Source organism: Piliocolobus tephrosceles, chromosome 18 (assembly GCF_002776525.5).
Source record: "Piliocolobus tephrosceles isolate RC106 chromosome 18, ASM277652v3, whole genome shotgun sequence".
Taxonomy (NCBI): Eukaryota; Metazoa; Chordata; class Mammalia; order Primates; family Cercopithecidae; genus Piliocolobus; species Piliocolobus tephrosceles.
Window position 1 is genome coordinate 29,314,488 of NC_045451.1, and position 26,810 is coordinate 29,341,297.

Consider the following 26,810-nt stretch of genomic DNA (forward strand, 5'->3'; position numbering starts at 1 on the left):
TCCCCAAGATATTTCTTTGTATCATTTAATAAGTTCTAACACTAAGAAAGTTCCCCCAAAAAGTAATAGAATTTTTCATTAATAGTAAGTAGTTCATATATTTTACAACATTGTGCTAGATGAATGATCAATAAATGTTTTAATATTCTCTAATCCAGAAGGGAGGCTTTTTACTCTTGCTGTAAGTCAGGCCTGACCTCGTATCTTGTAGATTGTGGTGAAACCCACACTGCATGAGCTCTGCAGCCAAGGTCTCAAAAGGCCTTACAGCTTTTGCTATTGCTCTCTCTTGACACTACCATGTTAGTCTAGCCAAATGGAAGATAGAAAGTCACATGGAGCACAACAGAGGCCCTCAGTCAACAGCCAGCACTAGCTGTCAGGCATGTGAGTGAGGCCATCTTGAAACCTCTCTCTCAGCCAAATTCACATAAGTGAGGCAAAGTGAAACCTGCAGAGAAACTGTTCATATAAACTACAGAATCATAAGAAATCATAAATCATTACTGTTTTGAGTCACTAAACTTTGTAGTTTCTTATGCTGCAAAAAATAACTGAAGTATATTCATAAAAATGAAAACAAAACAAGATCTCAGAAACTTAAAATACCAAGCAACTGTTTTTGTTATTTCAGTTTGATTTTTAGTTTCTATTTTTGCACTGCTGGAATGTTCTACAGAAACATTATTAAACTTGATATCTGCCTTATTTTTTTCCTTTATTTACAATACGAGTTTTAGAGAGTAGGATTAAGAAAGTATATTTATATTTTTAAATGAAGAGGATAAAGATGCAATTTTCAAGGTCAACATTGTGTGATGGAATTATGGGTGGTTTTTTCATCTTTGGATTCTTATGTATTTTCTAAAGGTTTTTAAATAACATGTAGTATTCTCAGAGTACAGAGTTATCTTAAACTCTAGTATTGCAAAGTGTAGAGAAATTGTACCAGCAGCAAACAATTATAAAAGTTAAAGACTAACATTCAAGGCACATATATAAGAGTAAATGAAAGTTTTTCCTCTAAGCTCTGTAAGAATAGATTAAAAAGTCCTGGGAGATGTGAACTTAAAATTCTAGGTTGTGAGTCTTGTTGACTAAATCGATTTTAATGGAACCATGATGAAATTAGTAATTACTGATTAAAAATCATTTGTATTCTCATTATATGGGAACCACTATTCATATCCAAATGCAGTTATGCAGCTAATAGAATATAAAGACTTTTCCAGTGAATTAATGAACATAGTTCAACTGCAGGAGAGGGTATCAGAATGCAAATTTGTAATGTTCTATTTCATAAATTGGTTGACCCATATGTGGTCATTTTCCTTTTTATTCTCTAAGGTATACATATATTTCATTTATTTGTATGTATCTATGACATATTTTAAAATAAAACTAAGAGAAAAATATAAGTGTGGGTCCTAGAAAGCATATTTGACAATAGCTTTACAGTCAAGCCAGCAGAAAGGAAGGATTTTTTCTAATGTCAAATTTTGGTATTAAAATCTACAAAAGCATACCTCTTTAATGTGACACTCATGAATGTAAATGTACAAAATTATGCAACTATTTTTCTAAATTTATAAAAAGCAGTAATGCTTTGCTTGCACTCAAGCCCAGTTTAGCATTTTCCTATTGGGGAGAAAATATTAACCTGATTCTTTGAACTGGTCTGTTTGTTATCCTGGTGGCAGTACAGCTAATCCTCCCAGACAGCAAGAGGGTGGTATGGAAATAAAGAAAGTGAAAACAGTCATTACAGTGATACTGATCTCAGACTACACAGCTTGCATTAAAGTGTGGAACCACCCTATGGCAATATGTTGCCTTTGCTATTCTTTCCTTTCTCTCTTTCCTCTTCACTTTTTCCTAAATAGAAATATTGGCCTACTTTAGCTTAATCTGTTATCCAGGTTGAGGATGATCAGTCTACTATCATTACAACAAAGAACAACAATGCAGACAGTGAATCTCAAACTGTTGGGTCTTAGGAACTTTTGTACTTTTGAAAATTATTATCCACTTGAAGCTCTTTAGCTTTTGGTTATACAGGACACAGCAAAAAATACGTTCCATACTAAAAATCAAAACAGACTTTTAAAATATTTATTAAATATTTATTCTTTTTGAAACAGCGTCTATCTCGCTCTGTTGCCCTGGCTGGAGTGCAGTGGCATGATCTCGGCTTGCTGCAACCTCCACCTCCCTGGCTCGAGCCATCTTCCACCTCAGTTTCCCAAATAGCTGGGACTACAGGCACATGCCACCATGCCCAGGCATGAGCCGCTATGCCCAGTCTACTAAATATTTATTTTTATCCCATCAAAAATAACATTTTTTTAAAAAACTATATTTGCCAAAATGAAAATATTGAGTATAGTGGTAGTTCTTTCCATTTTTATAAATCTTAAAAATTATTGGTTTAATTTAAAAATACTTTCTGCATTCACATTGCTCTGTTGTTTTTGTTGAATTACATAGAAGCAATCTGGCCTCAAATAAATATGTACTTGGGAAAGGGAGGTGTATTTTGATAGCCTTTTCACATAAGTGTAGAGATATCCTTGAACACTTTAACAAAACTCAATAAGCAGCATCTTGAAAATTAGTTGTAATGTGAAATTTGACACCATATTGATAAACATTTTGTCCTATGTTATGTAAAAATCTACTGATCTAGCTGATATTTTGAATAGATCTTTTATAAATGCATGATTTTGTCACATCAATCACTGGTTATTTGGATTGGTACATTGTATTAGACACATCTTCCAAATGTTGATGCATTTATAGAGTAGGAAAAAATTTCATTTGCTACTCTCCCCACCAATCCCATCAGAAAGGTGTTTGAATGTTAGAAAGCTGTCAAGCTCGTAGTGGCAGATACATGTTTTGCAAATTTCTAACTTAAAAACTTGAATTTCATTCTTGGCAGTAAATATAATTTTCCTTGAAGTAGCTGGCTCACTTTGTTCATTTTTAAGAAATGTGTAACAAGTACCCAAGTCTCAATAGCAAGTTTTTGTATTGACTGTCCTTTCAAGTAAAAATGGTGTTTCATAAAGGTAAAAAAAAAAAAAAAAAAAAAAGGTAGCTATTTCAACTTGAAACTCAAATTATCTCAGAAGTGTTTACCATGCAAAACCTATTATACTTTTAGTTTTGTGTATGTATTTTCTTATTTTGATATTTGGAATACTAAAAAGATATGTACTTTAAGGATCGAGACAATACAATTAATAATTTTCACTGCTCTATCATGGACATTCTTAAGCCAACATGGTAAAAAAAAAAACTCAAAAGATATATTAGTATTATTATTAAAATAATTTTTGACCTTGCAGATCCCCTGAAAGCATCTCAAGAAATTCCAAAGTTCTAGGTACCTACCATACTTTGAGAACAAATGCAGACACAGTCTCATGAAACTAATCATGTTTCTGAAATACTCAAGAAGCCCATTTTCCTTCAACATAGAAATAGTTTTATATTTTTCAAATGGAAATTGATAAATTAAATGTATTTCTTCTTTTTCCCCTTTTCTGTCCCCTTTTCCTTCCTTCCTCTTTTCTGCCTCTCCTGCCCCTCTTATTTTGCATTTGAGTAGTGCAAAATTAAATAAGTTCAATTACTATATTTCAGCAATAGTTTGTTAAAAGTCCAATAGCATCATGGATCATATAACCTGACACATTTATTTACACTTAATATATTCAGAAACAAAAAGTTAACTATCATCAGGCCCCATGCCCTAAAGAAGGGAAGATGTATTAAAGGAAGACAATATATTCTTTTTAAAGATTTTTTTTTTTTTAAGATTAAAAGATTACAACGGTCAAATTATTTAAGTGTGTGTGACCTACTGAGAGACATATTTCACTGTCCATAGTCACAGAGTTTCCCAAATGCCTTTGGGGCCACACAATTTTATCTTCCCCTCATGGTAGATGACTTGGTTGGTCATATGAAGTATCCAATCTGGGACGCTTCTTAGAGTCTTAAAAAAACACTCCTTACAATTATTTTGGGACGCTGGGTATTATTAAAACTATCCTGAGTAAACTAGAATTTATGCTCATGCATAAATGCTATGCTCATGTCTACGGCTTTCCTTTAACAGGGTCATTTCTCTAAACAATTATTTAGGAACCTCAACACCAAATTTACGGCGCTGAATCTAAAGAATAACTGAGACATAGAGAAATTAAATTATGGACTGCTGACATCTGCGTTGGCAAGAAAAACGATACCAGTTTTCACAACTTAATAACTGTCTTCCTCAAAATAACCAGTAGTTGCTTTTAATTTGTATGCTTTCTGAATGCAAAAGCCTTTTTTTCCTTATTGTGTACTCCTTGGTTTTCTTTATTAAATTCCTGCCTCCATGGAATATCAAACACATTTCCAAATGGAAATGAAAGGGCACTGCAGGCAACTGTGGTGTATTCTCTTTGATTTCTTCCCAGGCATAAGAGTTACAAATTAATTTGACTTCAGAGAGCTGGTTTGTTCTGTCTGCATCCTCAATTTCAAGCTAACCTACTGTTCACCTGCTGGCTGCTTCGTCATCCCCCATCTAGCTCTGTTTTAGAAAATTCAGCAGGTACTGTGAGCCTTCAAACACCAGTAGGTACTCTAATATGTGCTCTGAGTGAAAAATTCCATGAAACTCCTTCTAACTCTGCATTTAGAATATTCTTTATTGAAAAGCCAGCCAAATCCAAACTGATCACAGGAATCAGAATTTATTTAATAAAAAAATGAAAACCTCCATCTGGATGTAAGCCAAGGAGCTTTGAACATGGAGGGAGAAAGGAGTCATTTCTCAGGAGCTATTATTCGCCACTCTAGGATTCTGTTATTTTCCTTCCTCATTTACACCAATTCAGTACTAAAAATGACATTCCCTCTCTTTAAATATTCCTACATCTGTTCATATTTCCTCTTTCTTTCTCCATGTACACATACATATTGCTATTTCTAGTTAGAGTCTGGCGGAAGAAAGGAGAGCATCTATTCTTATCACTGGCGTATGGCTTCTACCCCTTGTGTCTCACAGCAAATTTTGAGTATATCAGATTCATTTTGTAGCAAGTCTGAAGGAAGTGATTTTTTTTTTTTTTTTTTAGTTTTTTTTTTTTTTTTTTTTGCAGCTGACAGTAGAATCCCAGAAAACAAATGTTGCCATTACGATGTGTCAAAGTTAGTTTGGAGAATCCAAAAATCTTCATAATGTATAGATAAAGCAGCATGAAAAACTTTCCAGAAAAGCAGTGGGTTTGTGATTTTGACTCTTGTTGTTTGATCATGAACCAAAGCATTTGGATTATTTCCCATTTTGCTAGTGTTGAATCAATAAAAGTGTGCCCATAATTTATGACTAAATTTGTCTTCTTTTATGTTCCGGAAATAAATTGATGGCAAATGAGGCCAGAGAAGGAAGCAAGCTCTACAGGTCTTTTCACTATTTTTTTTTTTTTTTGTGACTTTTGCTTCATGGGTTACAAGTTTGGCTTCTACACACCCTCAGGGAGGCTTTCTTGTTCATGTGAGAGTCACGGATGATTGCCTCACCCTTAAGATGACCCACCTAGGGCTGTTAAATGTCACATTCATAAGTAAATGCAGAAACAACCATATTTTGTCCTCATTAGACTCTTGGGGAAAAAAAAAAAAAGTTCTCTCCTTTCCAAGACATATTCATTCCTCCATGTGGAGGACAATCTCAAATACATTGTTTTTGCTTTTGAACTTATGGGAAATAGTAACTTACCAGGAAATAGTGGCTAAGAGAATATAATATAACCCATATCTAACATCACTCAAGGTCAATAATAAAAATAGAAAAAAAAACCTGGTAGATTTGCTGAGGGGGAGATCACAATTTTAGAATGACAGACATGACTAGAAAAATGTAATCAGTCCCCAAGTTTTTAAATGTTCAGCTTGGAATCCTGAGCCTTGCTGATGTCCACCCAAAGAGCACTGGGAAAGAAAGAATTATGTTTCAATTCAGAATCAAACAGAAATGGTCTATGTATCCACAGTTAGTCAGTTTAGGCTTATCAACATATGAGGCTTTGTTACATCTGAACGGAATGTCACCAGCTCCATGTGAAAGACTGGTTACCTTGGTTATCGCACAATGGTTAACTGACCTGACCTACTATAACTAAATCCACTACAACATGATTGTCAGCTTACTCCTGTGCTCCGCCTAGCACTAGTTACCAAGGAGGGCAGGCTCAAGTTATCATCTGGTGTGGAGAGGGTCTCAGAATGACGTGGAACTTAGTTGTACACAATAAAAGGTATCCTGTCTTCTTTTGGTGTGATTTGTGTGACAGCAGAAACTGACTTAAAACTATTTTTTATTAATTATTGTGTTATAGGATGACCTTGTGGCTTTTAAGGATTAGATTTCGTCTTGCAGACCCAAATTGTTCAAGTCTAGGATTGTAAAGGCAGAGTTGAGGGTGAACGTGGAATGAAATAATAAATTAGATCCTTTGTAGTGAAAAGATTTGAAAAGGCTGATTCCTTCTCTTAACAGATAAGGAAACTAACAGTTTGAGAGGATTAGAATTGTTCACTGGTAATGAAGATCAAATACTATCAAGCTTATTTATCTCCTGACTCCTATTTCTAAACCAGTTCCTCTTGTACCACATTGTATAGCAAAGGAAAATAATGCTGCTAGAGAGGTAGAGAAACGTAAAATCACGTAGCAATAAGTTACTAGAGAGGAAGAAGTTTCAGGAAACTCTGACTTCTCTTAGATGTAAAAATAAAATGCAGAAATGTACCAGGATTACAGATAAATAGCCTAAAGCATGTGTAATGAACTACCGTAGATAAATTAATACTTATGAGACCCAGAATCCAAAATCAGGTAATTTATTACCAGAGAAATAATCTGGACATGAAAATCGATTTATTTAAAAATGGAAACTCTAAAATGCTAAGCTACTGAGGACTTTGAGGTTCCAGGCTTTGTACTTGCCTTGTCAAACTCAAGCCTCACAACCACCCTATGAAATATGTGATATTACTTGCTACATTTTATAAGATAAATAAAGATTCAGATTAAGTAACATGCCCTAAATTGTACAATTACCAGGTGGTGAAACAAAGATTTGTACTTAATCAATCTGTGTCAGACCCCATGATATTAACTACTTACTATAACAGTAGTTCAAGTCGGGAATTTTTAGTATTTATTAATTGGCCAATATTAAGTCAATGTGAGCAGAATCCACGGAAAATGGATTGTGAGTGTCCATATGCAGACCTTTTCATGCCATCTGAATTAAATCTGATATATCTAGAAAACACGGACTTCACCTGGCTTACATACAATATGATCATATACTTCATTTTTTTTCTGGTATATATGAGAGGAGCACGAGAAACCATTTTATCCATCTTAAATTATGAAAGGCTAAGTGCACCCTTTTTATACCCTGGTATAGGAGAAAGTTTTATTCAAACTAGATTCTTATAAAGAAAACACACTATGAGAAAATCCTACAATGCATAAAAAACGTTAAATATGAGACAAAAATATCAGGTAATGCATTAACCTAATGGGCTGTTCACTTCCTTTTGTTTTTTGGGTGTATGTTTATGTCAGTATATTCATTGCTCAAAAACCTTCAGTGATGCCCAATCATCAACAAAGTTAATTGAATCAACTCTAAATTCCTAGGCATGAGGTTCCAGGATCTCCATACGGTGAGCTCAACTTCTCATTCTGGATTTATCATCTACTGGAATCATTGTACAGACAGTTCTTCCCTTATGATCTATAAAATAATAATCTATAAAAACCTTCTGAATTTCCCAACTAGTTCCTTGTCTATGTTCATTTGGAACTAGATTTGTGTGCCTGAATTTGCCCTTCTCTGCCTTATGTTAGTCATAGGGCTACATGAATTAACCATCTGGCTTGATAATAAATTTTAAAAGTGAAGAAAGTGTCCTCTTTGTTATACAGATCATTATTCCATAGAAATGGAATCTATTTTCTATAACTACAACCTATTTTATCAACCTATTTTATAGAAAATAGATTCATTTTGAAATATAAGTAATATTTAGCAAAACTAAAAAGTTTAATGTACCATTGAGGAATAAATTCTTAGCAATGAAGAAAAATCTAAAACTATTTGTTTTCCTTTCAGACAGGATTTTCCTTTCAAATAAGATGGATTTTAGAATGGTTTCTGCTAATATTTATTGCAATAAAAATAGAGAAAAATCATATATATTTTAGTCTAATTTATTTCTTTAAAAGCCAATGTCTCTATTTAGATAAATATTTAGTTCAGGTCTATACAGGGCTCAGAGTCACCTAATTGTAGTTAAACAATAGATTGAATTACCAATTGATCAATTCAATTAGGCCATTAAGCAAACTAAAATAAGAATTCCATTGTATAGGCCAGTAATTGTAGTCAATCTGGTGCCCAAAGCAGATTTATAATTCTGCAATTCAATCTCCTGCTTGGCACTCAGACATGATGTGACATGAACAAAGTGAACTTGACAACCACAATGGCTGCTTCCATTCATCACACGTTCGCCATTACACACAATCAGACATTGTAAAACATCTCAACTCTGACTTAGTGTTTTCTTATTGATATTTTAAAAAATGCTTTAGAACAATGTATTACTGATTCTGTTACACATGTATAATTTCCAAAAGCCAAAATTTAATTTGTCTTAAAACATTAACCAACAAATGAAACTAGGTACTAATTTTCATACCTTTAATGACATGATTATTTTAATCTGGAAGAGATAAAACTTTATGGGAAAATACCTTCTAAAAAAATCTGTAATTTGTTTTAAACACAATAACACTACTCTCCTACTTCCGGTCTCAATGAAAAGTTCTACTAACCAGCTTTTATCAGGGCCTGGATTCTATCCCCTCACCCATAAGCCGCTTGTGATATGTTTCCAGGACCGAATCAAACATGATTTCTGGATCTTTCCACCTCATCCTCCTTACCATTTAATTCCCTTCCTTCCAGCTTCTTCCCCTTTATCGCCTCCTGCCTATGAGCCAGTCAGAATGTATACAGTTGGCCTGAAAAGGTTTTGATCTCTATTTTCTTTATGCTTTGTGCATGCTGCTCTTTTTCCATGGTATATACTTCTCTTTGCCTAGCTAGTACTTGTTGGTATGGCTCTTTTGAGGGTAGTGGTGGCTCTGTGTTTTCTTCTTTCACAACACAGCCTACTTGCTTTGTCTATTTCCCCCATTGGACTATAAGCTTTTGTAGGGCATGGTATTCCAACATTTCATTCCTAGCAACCAGCAGGATGTCAGGTATATAAGCTTCATTCAAAAGTTAATTGAATAAAGTATTTATTTAATGAATAAAGTGAAACTGGTTGCTGAAAGATAGCACTTTAAAACTACTGTTTGTTAAACTCTGAATCTAATAGACCTCAGTTACTTGGTGATAAAAGACACCTTATATATAAAAGAGGCAACCTGAAATAAGTTTCACACAGACTTGAGTAAGTATATTAAATATTATTTAGAATTATATAACTATAACCACATACACATAAATTCAAACACTTCTTATGAACTATGGTAAAAATGAATGTTAGGGAAAGTGGCCAAATTTTTCATTAACATCTATGTCTCAAACTAAAAGCAAGATATAAACTACTTCATCAGTCAATATGGTAATTTAGTGACTCCGAAAAAAATATACTTTTCAAAAGTTCTAACCATTCTGGTACCATGTTTAATAGTCCTAAGTCACGCTAATATGATGTTTGTATAGGTGCGTGTATGTATTAACATGTATACACACATATACACACATATGTATTATATCTGTAATTTATTACTGCCTCACATCGGTACTTAGAGAGAGTGGAAATTTATTCAGAAAGGATTAGCATGATTTTTACAATGAGAGAACCCTAAATGGCAACTAAGAGAAGCAGAGATTTGCCATTCATTCATTCACTCACTCATTCATGCTCTCAGTCTCGTACTTATTGTGCGTCTGTGAATTTGACCTCTACACCAACTTGTAAACTTGAGGATGTGTTAAACGCATCCTCCTTTAGCAGGTTCTTTACTTGACAGCTAGTCTACGAGACAGGCTTATCCAAGTATAACAATAACTTGTGTGTGTGTGCATGCATGTGCACACACGTTCATGTACTGTCTTAACTCATAATTTTTTCTAAAGTTTATATTTGAATTCATAGAATTTAGATAAAAATCTTCTTTTGATGTGATGCATTTACAAAACTATCAGTTTCAATTCAGCTAAGAAATGCTCACACATCTCAAAAGTACAACATAGTCTCTGTTTTAGGCAAATTAACAAAGCAAAATTTGGCTTTAAATAAATCTCCATGGTTTACAGTGCAAATGGCTGTTGCAAGGTGAACAAAGAAAGGTAAATGGGGATTCATTATGTCTCTGTGTCTTTTAAAACTTTGCATTTCTAATTTAATATTTCATTAGTTCAACTTGATTCCTTAATACCACTGGAAAACAGACTTTCCTATCATATTAAGCTAAACATATTCTTGCCAATTTTCTTTTATTTATTTATTTATTTATTTTTTTATTATACTTTAAGTTCTAGGGTACATGTGCATAACGTGCAGGTTTGTTACATATGTATATATGTGCCATGTTGGTGTGCTGCACCCATCAACTCGTCAGCACCCATCAATTCATCATTTATATCAGGTATAATGCAGCTTACCTTGGCTTCCTATCTGGTATACTCAACAGATGCATTATTAATAATATGTGAATATAAATATTTAAAACTTTGTGTATGTAATGGATACATAAATAGATGCATGTATGTTTTGGGAATAAATGCTAGTTTTGCTTCTGTCATTGCCTAGCAGATGAAATGTAAGTGTTGCCAATGTTTATTGATACATTTAAGTCCGTATCCCTGTGACTAATGGAGTACAGAATATACAAAAGAGAGGTTTTAGAGATGTCCTCATTAAAGCACCTGGAAACTTCCAATTGAATTGCCAATTTGCTTTTAGAATTACAGGAATGTTACTCTCTGCATAGCTGAAGTACTTGTGATAACTATACACGGTTAAGAGCATGGAGACGGAAGCCAGCATCCATGCTTTGAGATGTAGTCAGTTCCACTTTCTCAAGTGTGTGCCTTTTTTGTGATTCTCTGAAGAGCATCTAAGTCAGTCTTACAAGCTTGGCTAAAAGAGAAACTAGGCATTACATGAGTATACTACAGTAGAGGTTATTGGAAGAGAAGAGGTCTTAGGGAACATCCAATTCAACCCTGACTATTTAGAATACAAAATGAGGCCAGTATCTTAGAGATTTGCCAGAGAAGAGAAAGTAAAATAAGAGTTGGAGAGAAATGGCTTTTTTTTACCATTATATCAATCACACCCTATTATAATTACTTACATGTGTGCATCCACCCAGAACTCTAATGAGCCAGGCTCTGGGACAGTTTTAGTCACTGCCATATTCCTTGTACTTAGCACCGTGCTTCTCAGAAATAAGCATGTGAATGGACAAGTAAACGATTGTTCAGTCTGGGCGCAGCGGCTCACGCCTGTAATCCCAGCAATTTGGGAGGCCTAGGCAGGCAGATTGTTGGAGCCCAGGAGTTTGAGACCAGCTTGGGCAACGGGGTAAAACCTCTTCTTCACAAAAAAATACAAAAAATTAGCCGGGTGTGGTGCCACAAGTCTGTGGTCCCAGCTACTGAGACTGAGGTGGGAGGAGCACCTGGACCTGGAAAGTTGAGGCAGCAGTGAGCTGTGATCACACCACTGCATTCAGCCTGGGCAACAGAGTAAGATCCTAGTCTAAAATACATATATACATATATTATAGCTATATATCATATATAGATATATGTAATAGATATGTAAATAGATGCATGTATGTGTATCTAGCTAGGAAATTTATTCTAGGGAATAAATGCTAGCTTTGCTTCTGTCATTGCTTGGTAGATGAAATGTAAGTGTTGCCAATGGTTATTGATACATTTAAGTCAGTATCCCTGTGACTAATGAAGTACAGAATATACAAAAGAGAACTCTTCACACTTTACCACATTTTCTATCTGGCACTACAGTACGCTTGGAAGCTAAAAAGTAATGAAGACGTTGCCATTCATCTCTAGAGCTTATTCATTGGCAAACAAAACAGCCCTGTAAAATTAACAAAGTAGGTAAGATCAGCCTAATTTTAATATTGAACTATATATGATTAATATCGAACTATATATGAGATATATCCTATATGTATAGTTCAATATTAACTTAGGAAATGTTCTTAACATTGCAAGTTTTCACCTTCCTCCTTTGAAATCAATAAAAACTACCTCTTAGAATGTTACCAGAGGAAAATGAAAAAATAAGTGAGAAATGCTTACCAGTGGGGCTTGCACAAAGAAACACTCACTAAATAGTAATAGAACAAGTGAATGAATAAAGGAGAGATACCTGTTTTTCCAGAAACTTCAAGACATAAAAAAAAAAAAAAAAAAAAAAAAAAAACAGCTTTTGGCACAACCTCATTGAATGCTTTGGCAAGCAAGCAAGTAACAATAAAAAGCAAAACACAATGAACAATACAGAACTTACGGCCATTACAAATATCTGTTACAGAAAAAATTGTTTTTCAACTTACTGCAGAGAATATCATTCTGAAGGCAATAAAGAGCATTGCAATACCTGATAAAATTCTGACTTCTGCTTCATTTCCTGTTCTTGAGCTGGCTGGATTTCGAGCTGAGCATCGGTAAATTCCAATGTCCCCTGGTTGGAGTCGGCTGATCTGCAGTGCTCCAGAGGGTAAGACCACCACTCGAGAGTCGCCTGGGATTGGAGTCAGGTCTTGTTGGTTCTTCTGCCAGTGGATTGTCGGCATGGGCTCCCCAGTGACTTCACACTTGAGTAGCACTGTGTCTCCCATGAAGGCTGTGACAGATTCTGTCTGAGAAAGGAACCTCAGTGGTCCTAGGAGAAAAACAAAGAAGGAAGAGTAAGTCTTCCAAATAAGGCACAATAATCGCCAGTAAAAATAATCACACTTTGTATTCTTTATAGAAAATTATATTTTACAAGCTGTTTTCTCAAACATCATCTCATTTGCTCTTCACACTTTACCACATGTTCTGTCTGGCACTACAGTATGCTCAGAGGCTAAAAAGTAATGAAGACGTTGCCATTCATCTCTAGAGCTTATTTATTAGTAAATAAAACAGCCCTGTAAAATTAACAAAGTACATAAGAGCAGCCTAATTTTACAAATAAGGAAATTGAGGCTCAGAGAAGTGAAATTCCACATTCGAATTCAGTTTCTAGGTGACAGTCCTACAGATAGAAACTTGTTCTCCTGAATCCTGGTCCTATGGACAGAATTCCTGTCACCCCACTTGACAGGAACACTTGACAGGTTCCTGTCACCCCACTTTGGACAAAGCGTTATGTAGTCATGGAGATTCATGAAGGACTGGTCATATGGCATACCTACAGCAGCTTCAAGAAAGAGGGATGACAGGAACCACCAGTTATAGTAACAAAGGACTGTTTTTAGGGTTTACTGCTTATGGTAAATATTCATCCACATTTGCCCGCTATGGCTGTGGTGTAGTGAAAAAGATTTAAAAGCCGGAATTAGAATAGCTTGTGTTTCTAGGCTAGTTGAGCCACCTATTCTATATGAATACTTTGGAAACTTGTTTCTTTGGGCCATGAAATGGGATATCTAATTTACGTGGTCACTTCAATATTCATATGAAATAACATGTGAAAATGATGCATTCATATGAAGTAAATATAAGGAAAAAATAAAAGAAACTGGCCATTACCAAGCATAAGCATAGTGAGAAATAAGCCTTCTCTGCCATGACATTGTACGTGAGAGAGGTAGATGTTTTCACCTTGCCATCTTGCACTCCCTTTTATGTATGAGTGGTTATTTGTGATCCTAAATTTTGACCATGAAATTCTTGTGTTTTAAATGATTACAAATAAATCTATTGGTATCAATTATGCCATCATTGAAAGACCACTGGCAAGTTTATTTTTTAGAGAAAATTCAACTAAATTTTAATTATTATTAATGTTTGCTATTCATCCCAGTTAAATTCTGATATTTCTATATTCATTTGAGTCATTCCAGAATTGTTTTAATTGTATGGACATATAACAATAAACTTTGATCCATTCATCAGTCTGGGGTTCATGTCAAGTTTTACTAATCATATTTTATGTTACTGTGATTTTTATTTTATAAATTTAAGTCAATATTCCCCAGGTCTAGGTTTAAATTTTGTCAAGAAATCTGATTGTCTCATTAATCTTTAGTAAACAAAATTCTACTGTGTTCAGTTTTAATTACCCTTAGTTTGAATTTGCATCTATTAATTTTCATGATCTTAATTTTCCTCACAACCTGATAAAAATTTTGCTGTGACCGAAAGGGTAAACATAAAATGACCTGAGTCAAATCATAATTTAATATGAGAGACAATAAGCAATGCTATAGAGATGCTATTTCACTTTCCTTCCCTAAGTGAAGGTGAAATTTTACGTCTCTTTTAGGGATTAGAGTTTTTGGACCACAGAATAACTGAATCTATGAAATATAAAATTAGACCAAAATTATATGTGGGTTAGGTACAAGCTGCTGAAGGATATCACTCATTATAGCTATATCCACAGAAATAGACCTGCAATTCTAGAGTTGCAATATTAAGATTGTTCTTTGTAAGATTAATGCTATACCATGCAAAAACCTTAATATTGATGCAAATATTAATTTATCCCTCACATATATATTATAAAATTATTCAGCTGATTCTTAAACTAAGGCTCTGAAATCTGGATCCACGGGGATACCTGAATAAACACTACAGTTTACCTACAGGGGGCGCCAGCCACTTGCCTAATTTTATTCTTTTTCAGTTAGAAGAACTGATCTGTGTCTGTGCTGCATCTACCACTGGGTGAAGAACAAAAGGAATTAGTTAACAGGTACCCAGGCTTACTGCTCAAAATCCAGTTTTCAGACTGTCTGCGTTAGATAGTCTTGCTAGTTTATTCCAAAGAAGTACGTTAATCTACTACAGATTGGCTCAGGTATGGATTTAAAGCATGTACTTAAACAGAGCATGATCTGTATCTACCACACAAACCAAAGCTGCAATGAGTAGTGATAGATGCGAGGCTTACGTAGGGCAATGAGTTTCAAACAAATTTTATTTTTATTTAATAGTTTTCTTCTTGGTTGTAATCCCTAGCATTTTATTTTGCAGTTAAGGAAATGTAGTCAGGAATAATTTTCCAATACACACAAGTTATATATTTAATACATGTAGGTGAGAATACAATTTTAAGTTGATTTTAACAATCTGGACATTTATATATTCAGATTTATGGCTCTTTTGAAGTTACACACATTGGATAAATTTAAAGCATTTAAACCATTTATTCATGGTGGTTCACACCTGTAATCCCAGCATTTTGGGAGGCAAAGGCGGGAGAATCACTTGAGCCCAGGAGTTTGAGACCAGCCTGGGCAACATGATGAAACGCAGTCTTTACAAGAAATTTTTTAAAATTACCCAGGTGTGGTGGCACACACCTGTGGTTCCAGCTACTCAGGAGGCTGAGGTGGGAGGATCGCTTGAGCCCAGAGGCAGAAGTTGCAGTGAGCTAAGACTGTGCCACTGCACTGTAGCCTGGGCAAGAGGGTGAGAACCTGTCTCAAAAAAAGAAATACTAAAATAGAAATAAAACATCTATTTTACAACCGAATGTCTATTGCATTCAAAAATGTATTTCCAAGTAGGTTTTAGAGCCTGGAATATGTAAAATGAAATAGTAATTCAAACCGATATTCAACAATTGGTTTCCTATGTAAACTTCATCTACCTGGAAGAATTTAATACAAAGGTTGAGATTGCATATTAATATAATTAGACTTAATAGAATTGGGTAATAGAATTGCATGCACTCTGTGATGATTTCAGATCTTAACAAGCCAGGGTCAGAACTGCATCTTGTTTAAAAGTTAACAATGCAATGTTTGAAAATTTCACATAGTTGATTATTTGTCATAGTGAGAAATTACAAACATGATGCAGTCTTTTCTTTCTGTCTCTAAATGGGAAACTACACATTCAAAAGCAATTCTAAGTTTATAAGGCTCTATAAGACTTGACTTAGCACTCCCAATATTGTGCTAAATTTTAGCACTTACATCTCATGGTGATATAACAGCCCAGCAACAGTCTTAAAAGAAGAAGAAGTTATAGGCTATCAACTTAGTACTATAGTTTCAAGGCATGTGTATGAATATCTAGCAATGGACAATAAACTCACTATAACTCATATGTATGAAATACTGTATTTTCATAAAAGTCATTTAATGTTCTCATGCAATACAAACGATTCCCACGCTTCATCCAGAGAAAGATACAGGAATAATTTTGACTAGATGCTTGTGAAAAATACTTACCTGCTCAACAACAGCCCGTTCATGGAAAAAGCCTGGTGCAGACTCATTAGGCCACATCTGATCCATTGTAATCACAGCAGCAATGGTCTTTCTATCTTTATGTTTTTCTCACTCAAATGCACTCCAAACAGTCAAAACATCAGTGCTCCTACATCACTAAAGTTTTTGCTTCACTCTGGAAATCTTGAAGTTCCCAAAATGTGCTGGCATTGTCTTTTGCCACAAAACCAGGCAAATGGTTTTTTGTTTAATACGTGCGCATGTATCTAGCACAATGTGCCTTTCAGGCTCATTTTCCACAACTTCTGCAAAACAATTCTCAGATCTATTGAACTTTTAGATGTCCTAAACATGTTTTCCTCTTGGTTGTGTTTCTCATGGAACTTCCTCTAAAAAGGAACATCCTCTTTCCTAACATTTACCTATCAAATCTCTAGTCATGCTTTAGGCACTCAGTCAAAAATCTCTCCCTTTTTCCTAGTCTTAGTTACTGGAAATCATCACTCCACCTTTAAAATTTTTATAGTACTCACACTTTGCAGATACTATAAAAAGTTAAGTGTATAAATAAAAGCTTAAAAGTATTTCTACATTTGTGTGAATGTTTTATATTTTATTTCTGTGAAGTATATCAAATATTTACTGAAAGAAAAAAATACGCAAATACTGGCTGAGGTTCTATGTGACTCTAAAGATTTAAATAGAGTATTGCAGACATCCAAATTTTGAAAGTTGGATTTGAGCTTTGGCTCTGTCACTTTCCAACATACTCTGTAGCAGTTTGGAATAATGAGATTACCTAGAGTCACTTCTCTGCTTCATTATTTAACAAGCTAGATGACTTTGGGAACAGATTCAGTTTTATCATTTATGCCATTTTAAGCACTTTTATAAATGACCTTATTTAATCTTTGCAATGGCTCTTTAAGGAAGTATTATTATCTCCACTTTCTAGATGGAACTGGTACCAAACTATTTCAAATGTTTATAGTATGGTTATTTTTTCTTTTCTTTTTGTTTTTTGAGCACGAGTCTTACTCTGTTGCACAGGATGTAGTGCAGCGGCACGATCTCAGCTCACAGCAACCTGTCTCTCAGTTCAAGCAATTCTCCTGCCTCAGTATCCCGAGTAGCTAGGACCACAGGTGCATGCCACCATGCCCAGCTAATTTTTGTATTTTCAGTAGAGACAGGGTTTCACCATGTTGGCCAGGCTGGTCTCAAACTCCTGACTTCAAATGATCCACCAACCTTGATATCCCAAAGTGCCAGGATCACAGGCGTGAGCCACTGTACTCAGCCCATGATCGTTATTTTTAAAGGTTTAGTACTGAATTATTATACTTCTTAAAATACCTTATTTTCCTGACATAAACAAAACTATTTCAAAAAGACTTTCTTTTATATGTCAATACTCTTTACTCCTCAACCCTCAAGTAGCAGTACTGTACTGAGTACACTTTTTTGTTTAGTATGTTGAATTCCCATAGACAGATTTCAGCCTGAAGTACTTTACTATTAAAAATAGCACACAAACTATTTTTGGTGATTTCGGAGGGCTTACATTGTCAGCCTAGGAAAAGGTTGTTTTCAAGAATGAATTTCAAAGTTCCTACCTTCACACCTAGCCCGGCCCAAGATGTTACAGCAGTTTTAAATACAGAACACATGGTGTTGCTGGAAGTGTCCCACACAAGCCACCTTACAGATTTCCATATTATCTGCATCTCCATACATTAACAAAGATCAGAACTTATTAGTGAGAAACTATAAAAAGGAAGGAACATTTTGGTTTACATATGGAAAAGTCAGACACATATGGAAGCTCTGTTTAATCTCCTTAGAAATGATAAAGACAGTTTTAATTCAAATTTTATAAGTGATTAATACACAGTAAAAGTGCCTGGGCTTCAGCATCAAAAATTTTGATGTCAACAGTTCTAACTATAGTTATATAGTAAGCATTGAGTGCTATTAGCAAGAGCTATAGAGTCATTATGAGACTGCCATAGAGAAATGGGTCTTACCTTGTTATTTTGAGTCCTGAAAAGGATCTTCCATTGTTCCGTAATACTAATGTTAACACTAAAAGGATTCATTAGGAGTCTACTTATATGTTACTTTGTTAAGTGTTGCTCAATGCCTGTTAAACAGCTGTAACCCCAATTTGTTCCCAGAACATTTATTAACTATCCATGCAAGGAAGAGTAAAGGTTTTACTCTATTTGCAGCTCTTCAGTAACAGAGTGTTTGAATACCTGAGACTTAATAGTCCAATGCAGTATCAGAATTCTCACTTTCTCATAGCAGCTTCCCCCAAGTCTGGATAGAACCAGTTGTCCTACAGGTTTTATCTCCAGTACTTATTTGATAGCCATCATCTAGACTAATCTGTAAATTCCACAAATCACAAATCAGAGCTGAGTCTTTTCTTTTCTTTTCTTTTTTCTTTTTTTTTTTTTTGAGGGAGTCTCACTCTGTCGCACAGGCTGGATGGAGTGCAGTGGTGCGATCTCGGCTCACTGCAAGCTCTGCCTCCCGGGTTCACACACTGCCTCAGCCTCCCCAGTAGCTGGGACTAAAAGCGCCCACCACCACGCCTGGCTAATTTTTTGTTTTCAGTAGAGACGGGGTTTCACCATGTTAGCTAAGATGGTCTAGATCTCCTGACCTTACTATCCTCGGCCTCCCAAAGTGCTGGGATTACAGGCATGAGCCACCGTGCCGGGCCAGAGCCAAGTCTATTTTATTCTATACTGTAAACACTTAGCATGGTGTATGGCAAATAGTTGGCCATCAAATATATATTGAATGAAAAATATGTATCATTGTTAAGATAATCAGTTTAAGCAAATATTCCAGACCCTAAACATTGGAAAGTTTAGGAAACACTAGCAATAACTAGGAAAGCATGAAGAGTTAGTTAGAGGAGCCTTGGAGTGGTGGCTTATGCCTGTAATCCCAACACTTTGGCAGTCTAAGGTGGGAGATCACTGAAGGACAAGAGTTTGAGACCAACTTGGTCAAGATAGAGAGAGTCTGTCTCTATTAAAAAAAAAAAAAAAAAAACAACAACAACATGTTTTAAGGCCGGTGGTGGTGGCTCACGCCTGTAATCCCAGAACTTTGGGAGGCTGAGACAGGCAGATCACCTGAGGTCAGGAGTTCGAGACCACCCTGACCAACATGGAGAAACCCCGTCTCCACCAAAAATACAAAAAATTAGATGGGCATGGTGGTGCATGCCTGTAATCCCAGCTACTTGGGAGGCTGAGGAAGGAGAATCACTTGAACCCAGGAGGTGGGGTTGCTTTGAGCTGGCTTTGTGCCATTACACTCCAGCCTGGGCAACAAGAACGAAACTCTGTCTCAAAATAAAATAATTTAAAAAAAAATTGTTTTAATTAACCAGGGCTGGAGGTGCACACCTGTAGTCCCAGCTACTCAGGAAGCTGAGGTGGCAGGATCACTTGAGCCCAGGAGTTCGATGCTGCAGTAAGCTATGATCACATATCTGCACTCCAGCCTGGGTGGCAGAGAGAGACCCTGTCTTTGAAAAATAAATAAATAATAAGAGAAGGGAAAAGCAGTGATTTTTTTCAGGAAAGCAGAAAAGAGCTGAGACTAATAAATCATTTCATTTGAAGAGACTGGGGTCGGGGGGGGCAGTGGTGAGGGGTGGACAGGCTATGCGTAAGGCATTTGTGAAAATATTATCTAAGCCACATACAGTTCAGCTGTAAATCACTAGACATTTTGAATGGGATTTCCTCATCCTCCTTTCACATCACTGTCCCCAGGAACAAAGTTATCAGTGGTCTCAGGGCCAGCCCCCACCCAGCTGGGACAGCCTGGGCAATGGCTGCGGCCATCAATCTCAGACCAATACATATTTCCTCAGAAGCTAGGCACAACCCAAATATTTGCTGTCACCAGGCAGTAGAAATGTTAATAGCAAAAGCAGCAAACATTTTTCATTTGGGCTTTTCCTTTGTGATGCTAAAAAAAAAAAAATGAGGTAAAAAATCACCATGGCAATGAATGGAAAGCTGCTAAATCTGTAGGGACATCAGAAGTGTTAGCTCTCAGAATTAAAATAAGGAGAACAATAGTCTCTCCCTACCCTTCCACCCAAGCATACACACACTGCATAGACGACGAGAAATCTTTCCATCAGACCCAGACAGTCAGAAAGTTTGAATATTTTTGAGGTGTACTCTCATTTAATTCTAAAGTACTTTAGTTTTCAAGCAAAAGTGGAAATAAAGCATTTTACAGTCCGGGTTTACGCCAAGACTTGCCGCCTCTAGGGAGGTCTCTCCTCCACCCACACCCCCAGAATGGGCCTGTTCCTTCTTTTAAATTCTAATCTGAAAATAGCACATTCTTCCGATTTGCCCTCTAGCCTGGTTGGCAGACTATCAGGATCCACATCTTCTCCTGTGGAAGGTCTAATTATTAAGTAATTAAAGTTCATTTAATAAAAAGAGACTTATCAATTGGGGGACAGACCTTGGGGTTGGAAACAGGCCTTGCTTTTAAATATTCAGCAGTGTGGTAATACTGTGCAACTGCCAGAGGAGAGCTGCTGTAAATGCTTTGTTTGCTCCAAATTAAAGCCTGAAGGTTACATCCCTTCAAAGCCAGACCTCCTCTGCCCTTTTTAATTCTCAAATTAGCCAAAGGGCAGAGAATAGAGGCAATCCAAAGTGAAGTTCTCTAGAATTAGTCCTTTTCAAAAAACAGCCAGAAGGCCAATAAAGGATATGCAGGGTATTTGCTAGAAGCTCATTTAGGCCTGTACTTGCCACATCCCTCTGTGAGCTATCATTTCCCTTTTTTCTCTCCCACTCCTTTTTATTCTTGCTTCATTTTCACTGGCAAAATTATGGACTCGCAGGTGGTTGGCTGAAGAGCAATTGTTCTGTGGTGGACATTGCAAAGGAAGTTCTGGTAAGCGTGCCTGGTAAGGGCCAGCCATGTTCACCCAGTGTGTGATCTTATAAGAAGCAATCACATGGCCAAATGACTAAACCTCTAAAGGATGTCAAAGGGAAAGAAAAACAGTATAGCCAGATTACCCAGTCAGTTTGTCCAGCTCTGCAAGCTTAGCAGCGCATGATGAGCTATTGCCCTAGGCCAAAAATAGGTAAGGAGTAATGCCATCAACTAAGTCTTTCTCAGAATCATCTTTGGGGTTTGTCCAATATAACATCTTCTGTAGTGTTGGTACTGTCCCAGATCCTTGAAGCGATGAAAGGCTGACTATACATGAGACCTAGAACCAGATGCCATTTGGGGACCCCTATAATCCCTATGACCAAGAGCCAGTTTAAAGGCTGGTCTATCATAATCTCAACTACGAGCATTGCTAGCTTATTACTTAACTGGCCTTCAAAGCCATGGAGTAATTCAGTATTCTCTGGAATCATCCTTCTTGGTAACATCCTCAGGATCTCTGGCAGTTCATACTTTGCCATTGTAATAATTAGGAAAGGGTACTGCCTCTGAGGGAATGAATTTTATAAAGGCACTGCACAGAATCACCCAGTAAATCCAGAACTGGATTTCAGCCCCCACCCAGCTTTCCCCTGGAGGTGGTGATCAGACGTGAACTACAACATGTCCTAACAGCCCTTCTCTTCTTGATTTCATTATCAGCAATCAGACAAGCATGAGTTGGCTTGGCCCATCAAGGTCTTTGATTAATTATAGGGTCAACAGAGGCAGTTTTGGGAAGCATTGTTCTAGGTAGCATTTTAATAACTTTATTTCCTCCATTCAAGCTATATTATAGTATCTACTCTCAGCACAAGGTTAAATAATAGAGTTTTACCATCTCTTCCTCAAACTCATATGGTATTGTCTTTCTAGATTCTTCTTAAAATCTAATCAAATTATATTGAACATCAATGCCATTTCTTTATGTGAAAGTTAGAATGAAATCCTTCTTACAGAAGGTACTAGATAGCAAATAATGTATAGTGACAACTACTTTTCATCTTAGCTCTGCTGGCATCTTTGGTGACTGAAAGAGGTTGTTTAACTGTGAGTACGCATGAGTACGCATGAAGCCAAATGCAGACTCATACTTAATATGTAGATCAGTTAGGAGTTTATTTGCTTGTTTTACTTTAATGGAAGATTTTCTATAGAAGTTCTTTAAATTTCTAATGTAGACAAATATTCACTAATAATCAAAACTGAAAATATAATAAAAATGAGATAGGACCTTAGCCTATCAGTGGTGCAAACCTCTTAAAATGATAATTAACAATACTTCTGAAAGTGTGAATTGATGCACCACCTTGGTAAAGTGACTTGAAAATTTGCATCAGAACAATTTAACCACGGTTGGGTACAGTGGCTCACACCTGTAATCCTAGCACTTTGAGAGGCCTAAGCGGGCGGATCACCTGAGGTTAGGAGTTTGAGACAAGCCTGGCCAACAAGGTGAAACCTCTACTCAACTAAAAATACAAAAATGAGCCGTGTGGTTGTGTGCACCTGTAATTCTAAGGCTGCTCGGGAGGCTGAGGCATGAGGATCACTTGAGCCCAGGAGGCCAAGATTGCCATAAGCCAGATTGTGCCACTGTACTCCAGCCTGGGCAACAGAGCAACACTCTGTCTCGAAACAAACAAACAAACATTTTAACCCAATAATTTTTCTTCTAGGAATCCACATATAAATATACAAAGAAAAAAGTTACATATGTATTTAACATCGTTATTTAAATTAGTAAAAATATAAAATGGGCTAATTGCACAATTGGTAATTGGTTAAGCAAATTATAGTATACTCACTGTACATAACATTATATATCCATAGAAAATTATGTTGACATTTTTTAAATGAGTGAAAATTACATTTCTCATTTTTTTCTAAAACACACATATCTTTAAAAATACAAAAGGAAACTTTCCTAATGTTTCTAATACTCTATTCAGTGCATTATATTCAGTGAAATTTGCAAGCAACTCTTATTGAGCATATTGATTTCATGAAGACATGTTTACCTCCACAAGCTTTGACAATAATTTTAATTCTCTCTTCTGCAGATAAAATTCTTATTACAAAAACCTGAGATTGGTTTATAATCAATAGTAATGAATAGTTTGACAGAATTAAGGCTGAGGCTTTCTATTAAGCAAAAAATCTCATTACACATGGCTAATGAATGGTTGCAACACTCGTAAAAGTTGATTGTGAATATGGCTGATATTTGTTGGGCCTACTTGAAAGTATGCACAATTCAGGACAAGCAAATCCTTCAAAAGCAGAAAAGCAAACTCTAAATTGGTATTATTTCTGTTTTTCATCACATCACTGTCACCACCCTTTCCCTACTTTATCTAGGATCTCCTTTCATGCACCCCTACCTGCACTGACTGCATTACTTAATGGGAATTCCTAGATCACCCATTCATTCACTCAGTTAGTGTGGTGACTAATTCTATGTGTCACCTTGACTGGGCCATGAGGCACCCAGCCTTTTGGCCAAACCTTATTTTGGATGTGTCTATAAGGTTGTTTCTAGATAAAATTAAAATTTAAAGCAATAGACTGAACAAAACAATGTCTTCCCCAATGTGAGTGGGCTTTGTCCAATCCGTTAAAGGCCTGAATAGAACAAAAAGCAGAATGAAAGAAAATTCATTTTCTGCCTGACTGCTTGAGCTGGGGCATTAGTCTTCTCTTGCCTTTGAACTCAGACTTGAACTGGAACTTTCACCATTAAGTCTCCAGGTTCTGAGGCCTTCAGATTCTAACTGGAACTATACCATCACGTCTCCTGGGTCTCCAGAGCTTGCCAATTACAGATACTAGGACTTCTTAGCTTCCAGAATCATGTGAGCCAATTCCTTGTGATCAATCTCTTTCTCTACTTATCTTTCTAAATAGATGGATAGATCCTATATATTGTATATAATATATAAAATATAAATACATACTTATATTGTGTTTATGCGTGTGTGTGTGTGTGTGTGTGTGTGTGTGTGTTCTGTTTCTGGATAACCCAGAGTAATAGAGTCAGTCAGCATTTATTGGACGTCTAGTATGTGCCAGGGATCATCCTAATTGCCTGAGGAATACAATGATGAACAGTACCAGTTTCTTTCCTCAAAGAATTCATAGTCTAGTAGGAAAGGCAAATATATAACATAGTGCACTATGATAAAAATGAAAGACACTGGTGGAGGAAAGACAGAATAATCCTCAGTGATGCCTACTGGGAAATCAATAACCAGAAAAGAACTTCAAAAATGGTGGACTATGGCTGGGTCTTGAATAAAGAATGGGAGGTCACCAGGTGCCCAAGATACAAAAGGATATTCTAGACAGAGAAGCAACATGTGTAAAACAACAACAACAACAACAACAACAACAAAAAACAGTGAATCTAAAGACCGCACATGTTTTTGGAAATGGCAAGTAAGTCAGCAAATAATGGGAAGCAGTGAGGAATTTGAAAACTTATGTTTTTTCTACTTCATAAGAGAGGCTGATACTGTTTTTTAAAAATTGTATTGTAAGTCTTGTGTGTTTTGACTGCAGAAGTACAGTGATCTTCATGGGGTAGGGGGAAATCTATGACTCCTATGTTTTGGTATTGTTCCCTAGGTACACAGTAGCACTCAATAAACATTGACTAATACCCAAATTAATAAACAAATAGTAACGTATGTTTCTGCTACATTAATATGTTATATCATGTTATGTAACAAGTTGTGCTATGTTATAGGTAAGTCCAGTTACTGTTCAGAAAATGATTCACTCTTCTCGATTTTGGAATTCCAGGGTAGGAATACAGAATTCACATCCGGCATATTTTCTGAATGAAACGTTACAAAGCCCAAACAACAAGGATTTTCATAAACAGAGAAACTTGACAAGACATTTTTCTGTTCATTTCAAAGGTCAGTGAAACAAGAATTTATTGGGTTATAATTGTTTCAAACTTTTAATTGAGCATGTTACCCAAAGGGTTAAATTACCCAAAGGATTAAATTATCTTCTACCTGACAATCTATTAGCTGAAGTTCCTATTTTTCTTCTTACCAGTGGCAGTCACTGAATACATACCAGGCACTGTATTAGGTTTAATATAAGGTTTTGCCTTTATTTGGCTGTAGGTGGCCCTGCTGAGATTCTCTGGCAATACTTTTTACTCTACATTGTTTGGTAGGACTACCCTCTTCTCAAAATAAATGATTTCTTCTCCTGCCAACCATATGTGCCTGAGTGCTATATTCAAAATCTGTAGACAGAGCCTAAAAAAAGGGAGAAGGCTAAACGAAAAAAGTTTTCATTGCAAGGAAGCAGTAGAGAGAGTAGTGTCTGCTCAAAGCCTTTATTCCATATTATATAATTCATTAAAGTTAATTTGGTAATAGCTAAGATTCACATCAAATATGTCAATTTTCCTCTCATAATTTTAATATATTTTTCCTCCCCATAAAATCTACTTTGTAAGATGAGAAGCCAGAAATCCCATCAGAAATAATAATTTAGATTAAAGACTTCTGGTAAATCTACATAATTTTAATTTCCATTTAGAAGTACCTACTGGGGGAAAATTGGAGCTAATAAAATGCCTTTGCACAATGAAAATGGAAAACCAAAATATTTCTGCTTAACTGCATAACTTGTGTGATTTTCAACCTTTTCTTCTGAGACTCTGAGAAAATCAAAACTTGTTTAAGAATTACCAAATTTTTGATAACCTGACCCAGAATAACCAGATATAATAGCCACTTGAAGGGGAAATGACGATGTTTGACGCTAAAGTTTATAATTTGAAATGTGTCTCAAACTCACCAGAATCAAAGTTCACCACAAAAGCCTGAAATGATCTTTTATCTCAACATATTTTGTTCTGTACTTACACCCCAGCAATCATTGGGCTGTAGAAAAATGTCAGTACATTGGAGAATAGTAAATCATCCTTCATAAAAATCTTTCAGTTCTTTCAGTTGTGGGGTCATTCTCCTGGGTCCAGTTATATCACATGACACCTAGTCTGAGAAGAAAGATGGGGAAAGGGCACACCTGGGAAGTCAGATATATTTCTACCCTGCTTCTTTGGGGGCCACAATCTGGCTGCAGGTATGTGTGGTAGGAAGTAAATTATCCCTTCAGAACAGCTTTGAAACTCAAATGTCAGGGTACTTAGGCAGTTTTTATAGAATCAGCAACAACATTGCTTCCAAGCTTGTTTATGACCTTTCCTGATGTTAATATCTACGAACTTAAAAAGAAGTATTAAAGTATCAATAAG

At 35.9% G+C, this 26,810-nt stretch overlaps 1 protein-coding gene across 1 annotated transcript in view; it reads right to left on the minus strand.

The window, feature by feature from the left end:
• Nucleotides 1-26,810, minus strand: part of DCC (DCC netrin 1 receptor) — a 1,259,004-nt gene that overhangs the window by 681,562 nt on the left and 550,632 nt on the right. Inside the window, exon 3 of the mRNA XM_026455168.2 lies at nt 12,736-13,020. Coding sequence (XP_026310953.1) covers nt 12,736-13,020 — 285 coding nt within the window. The remainder of the gene's footprint in view (nt 1-12,735; nt 13,021-26,810) is intronic.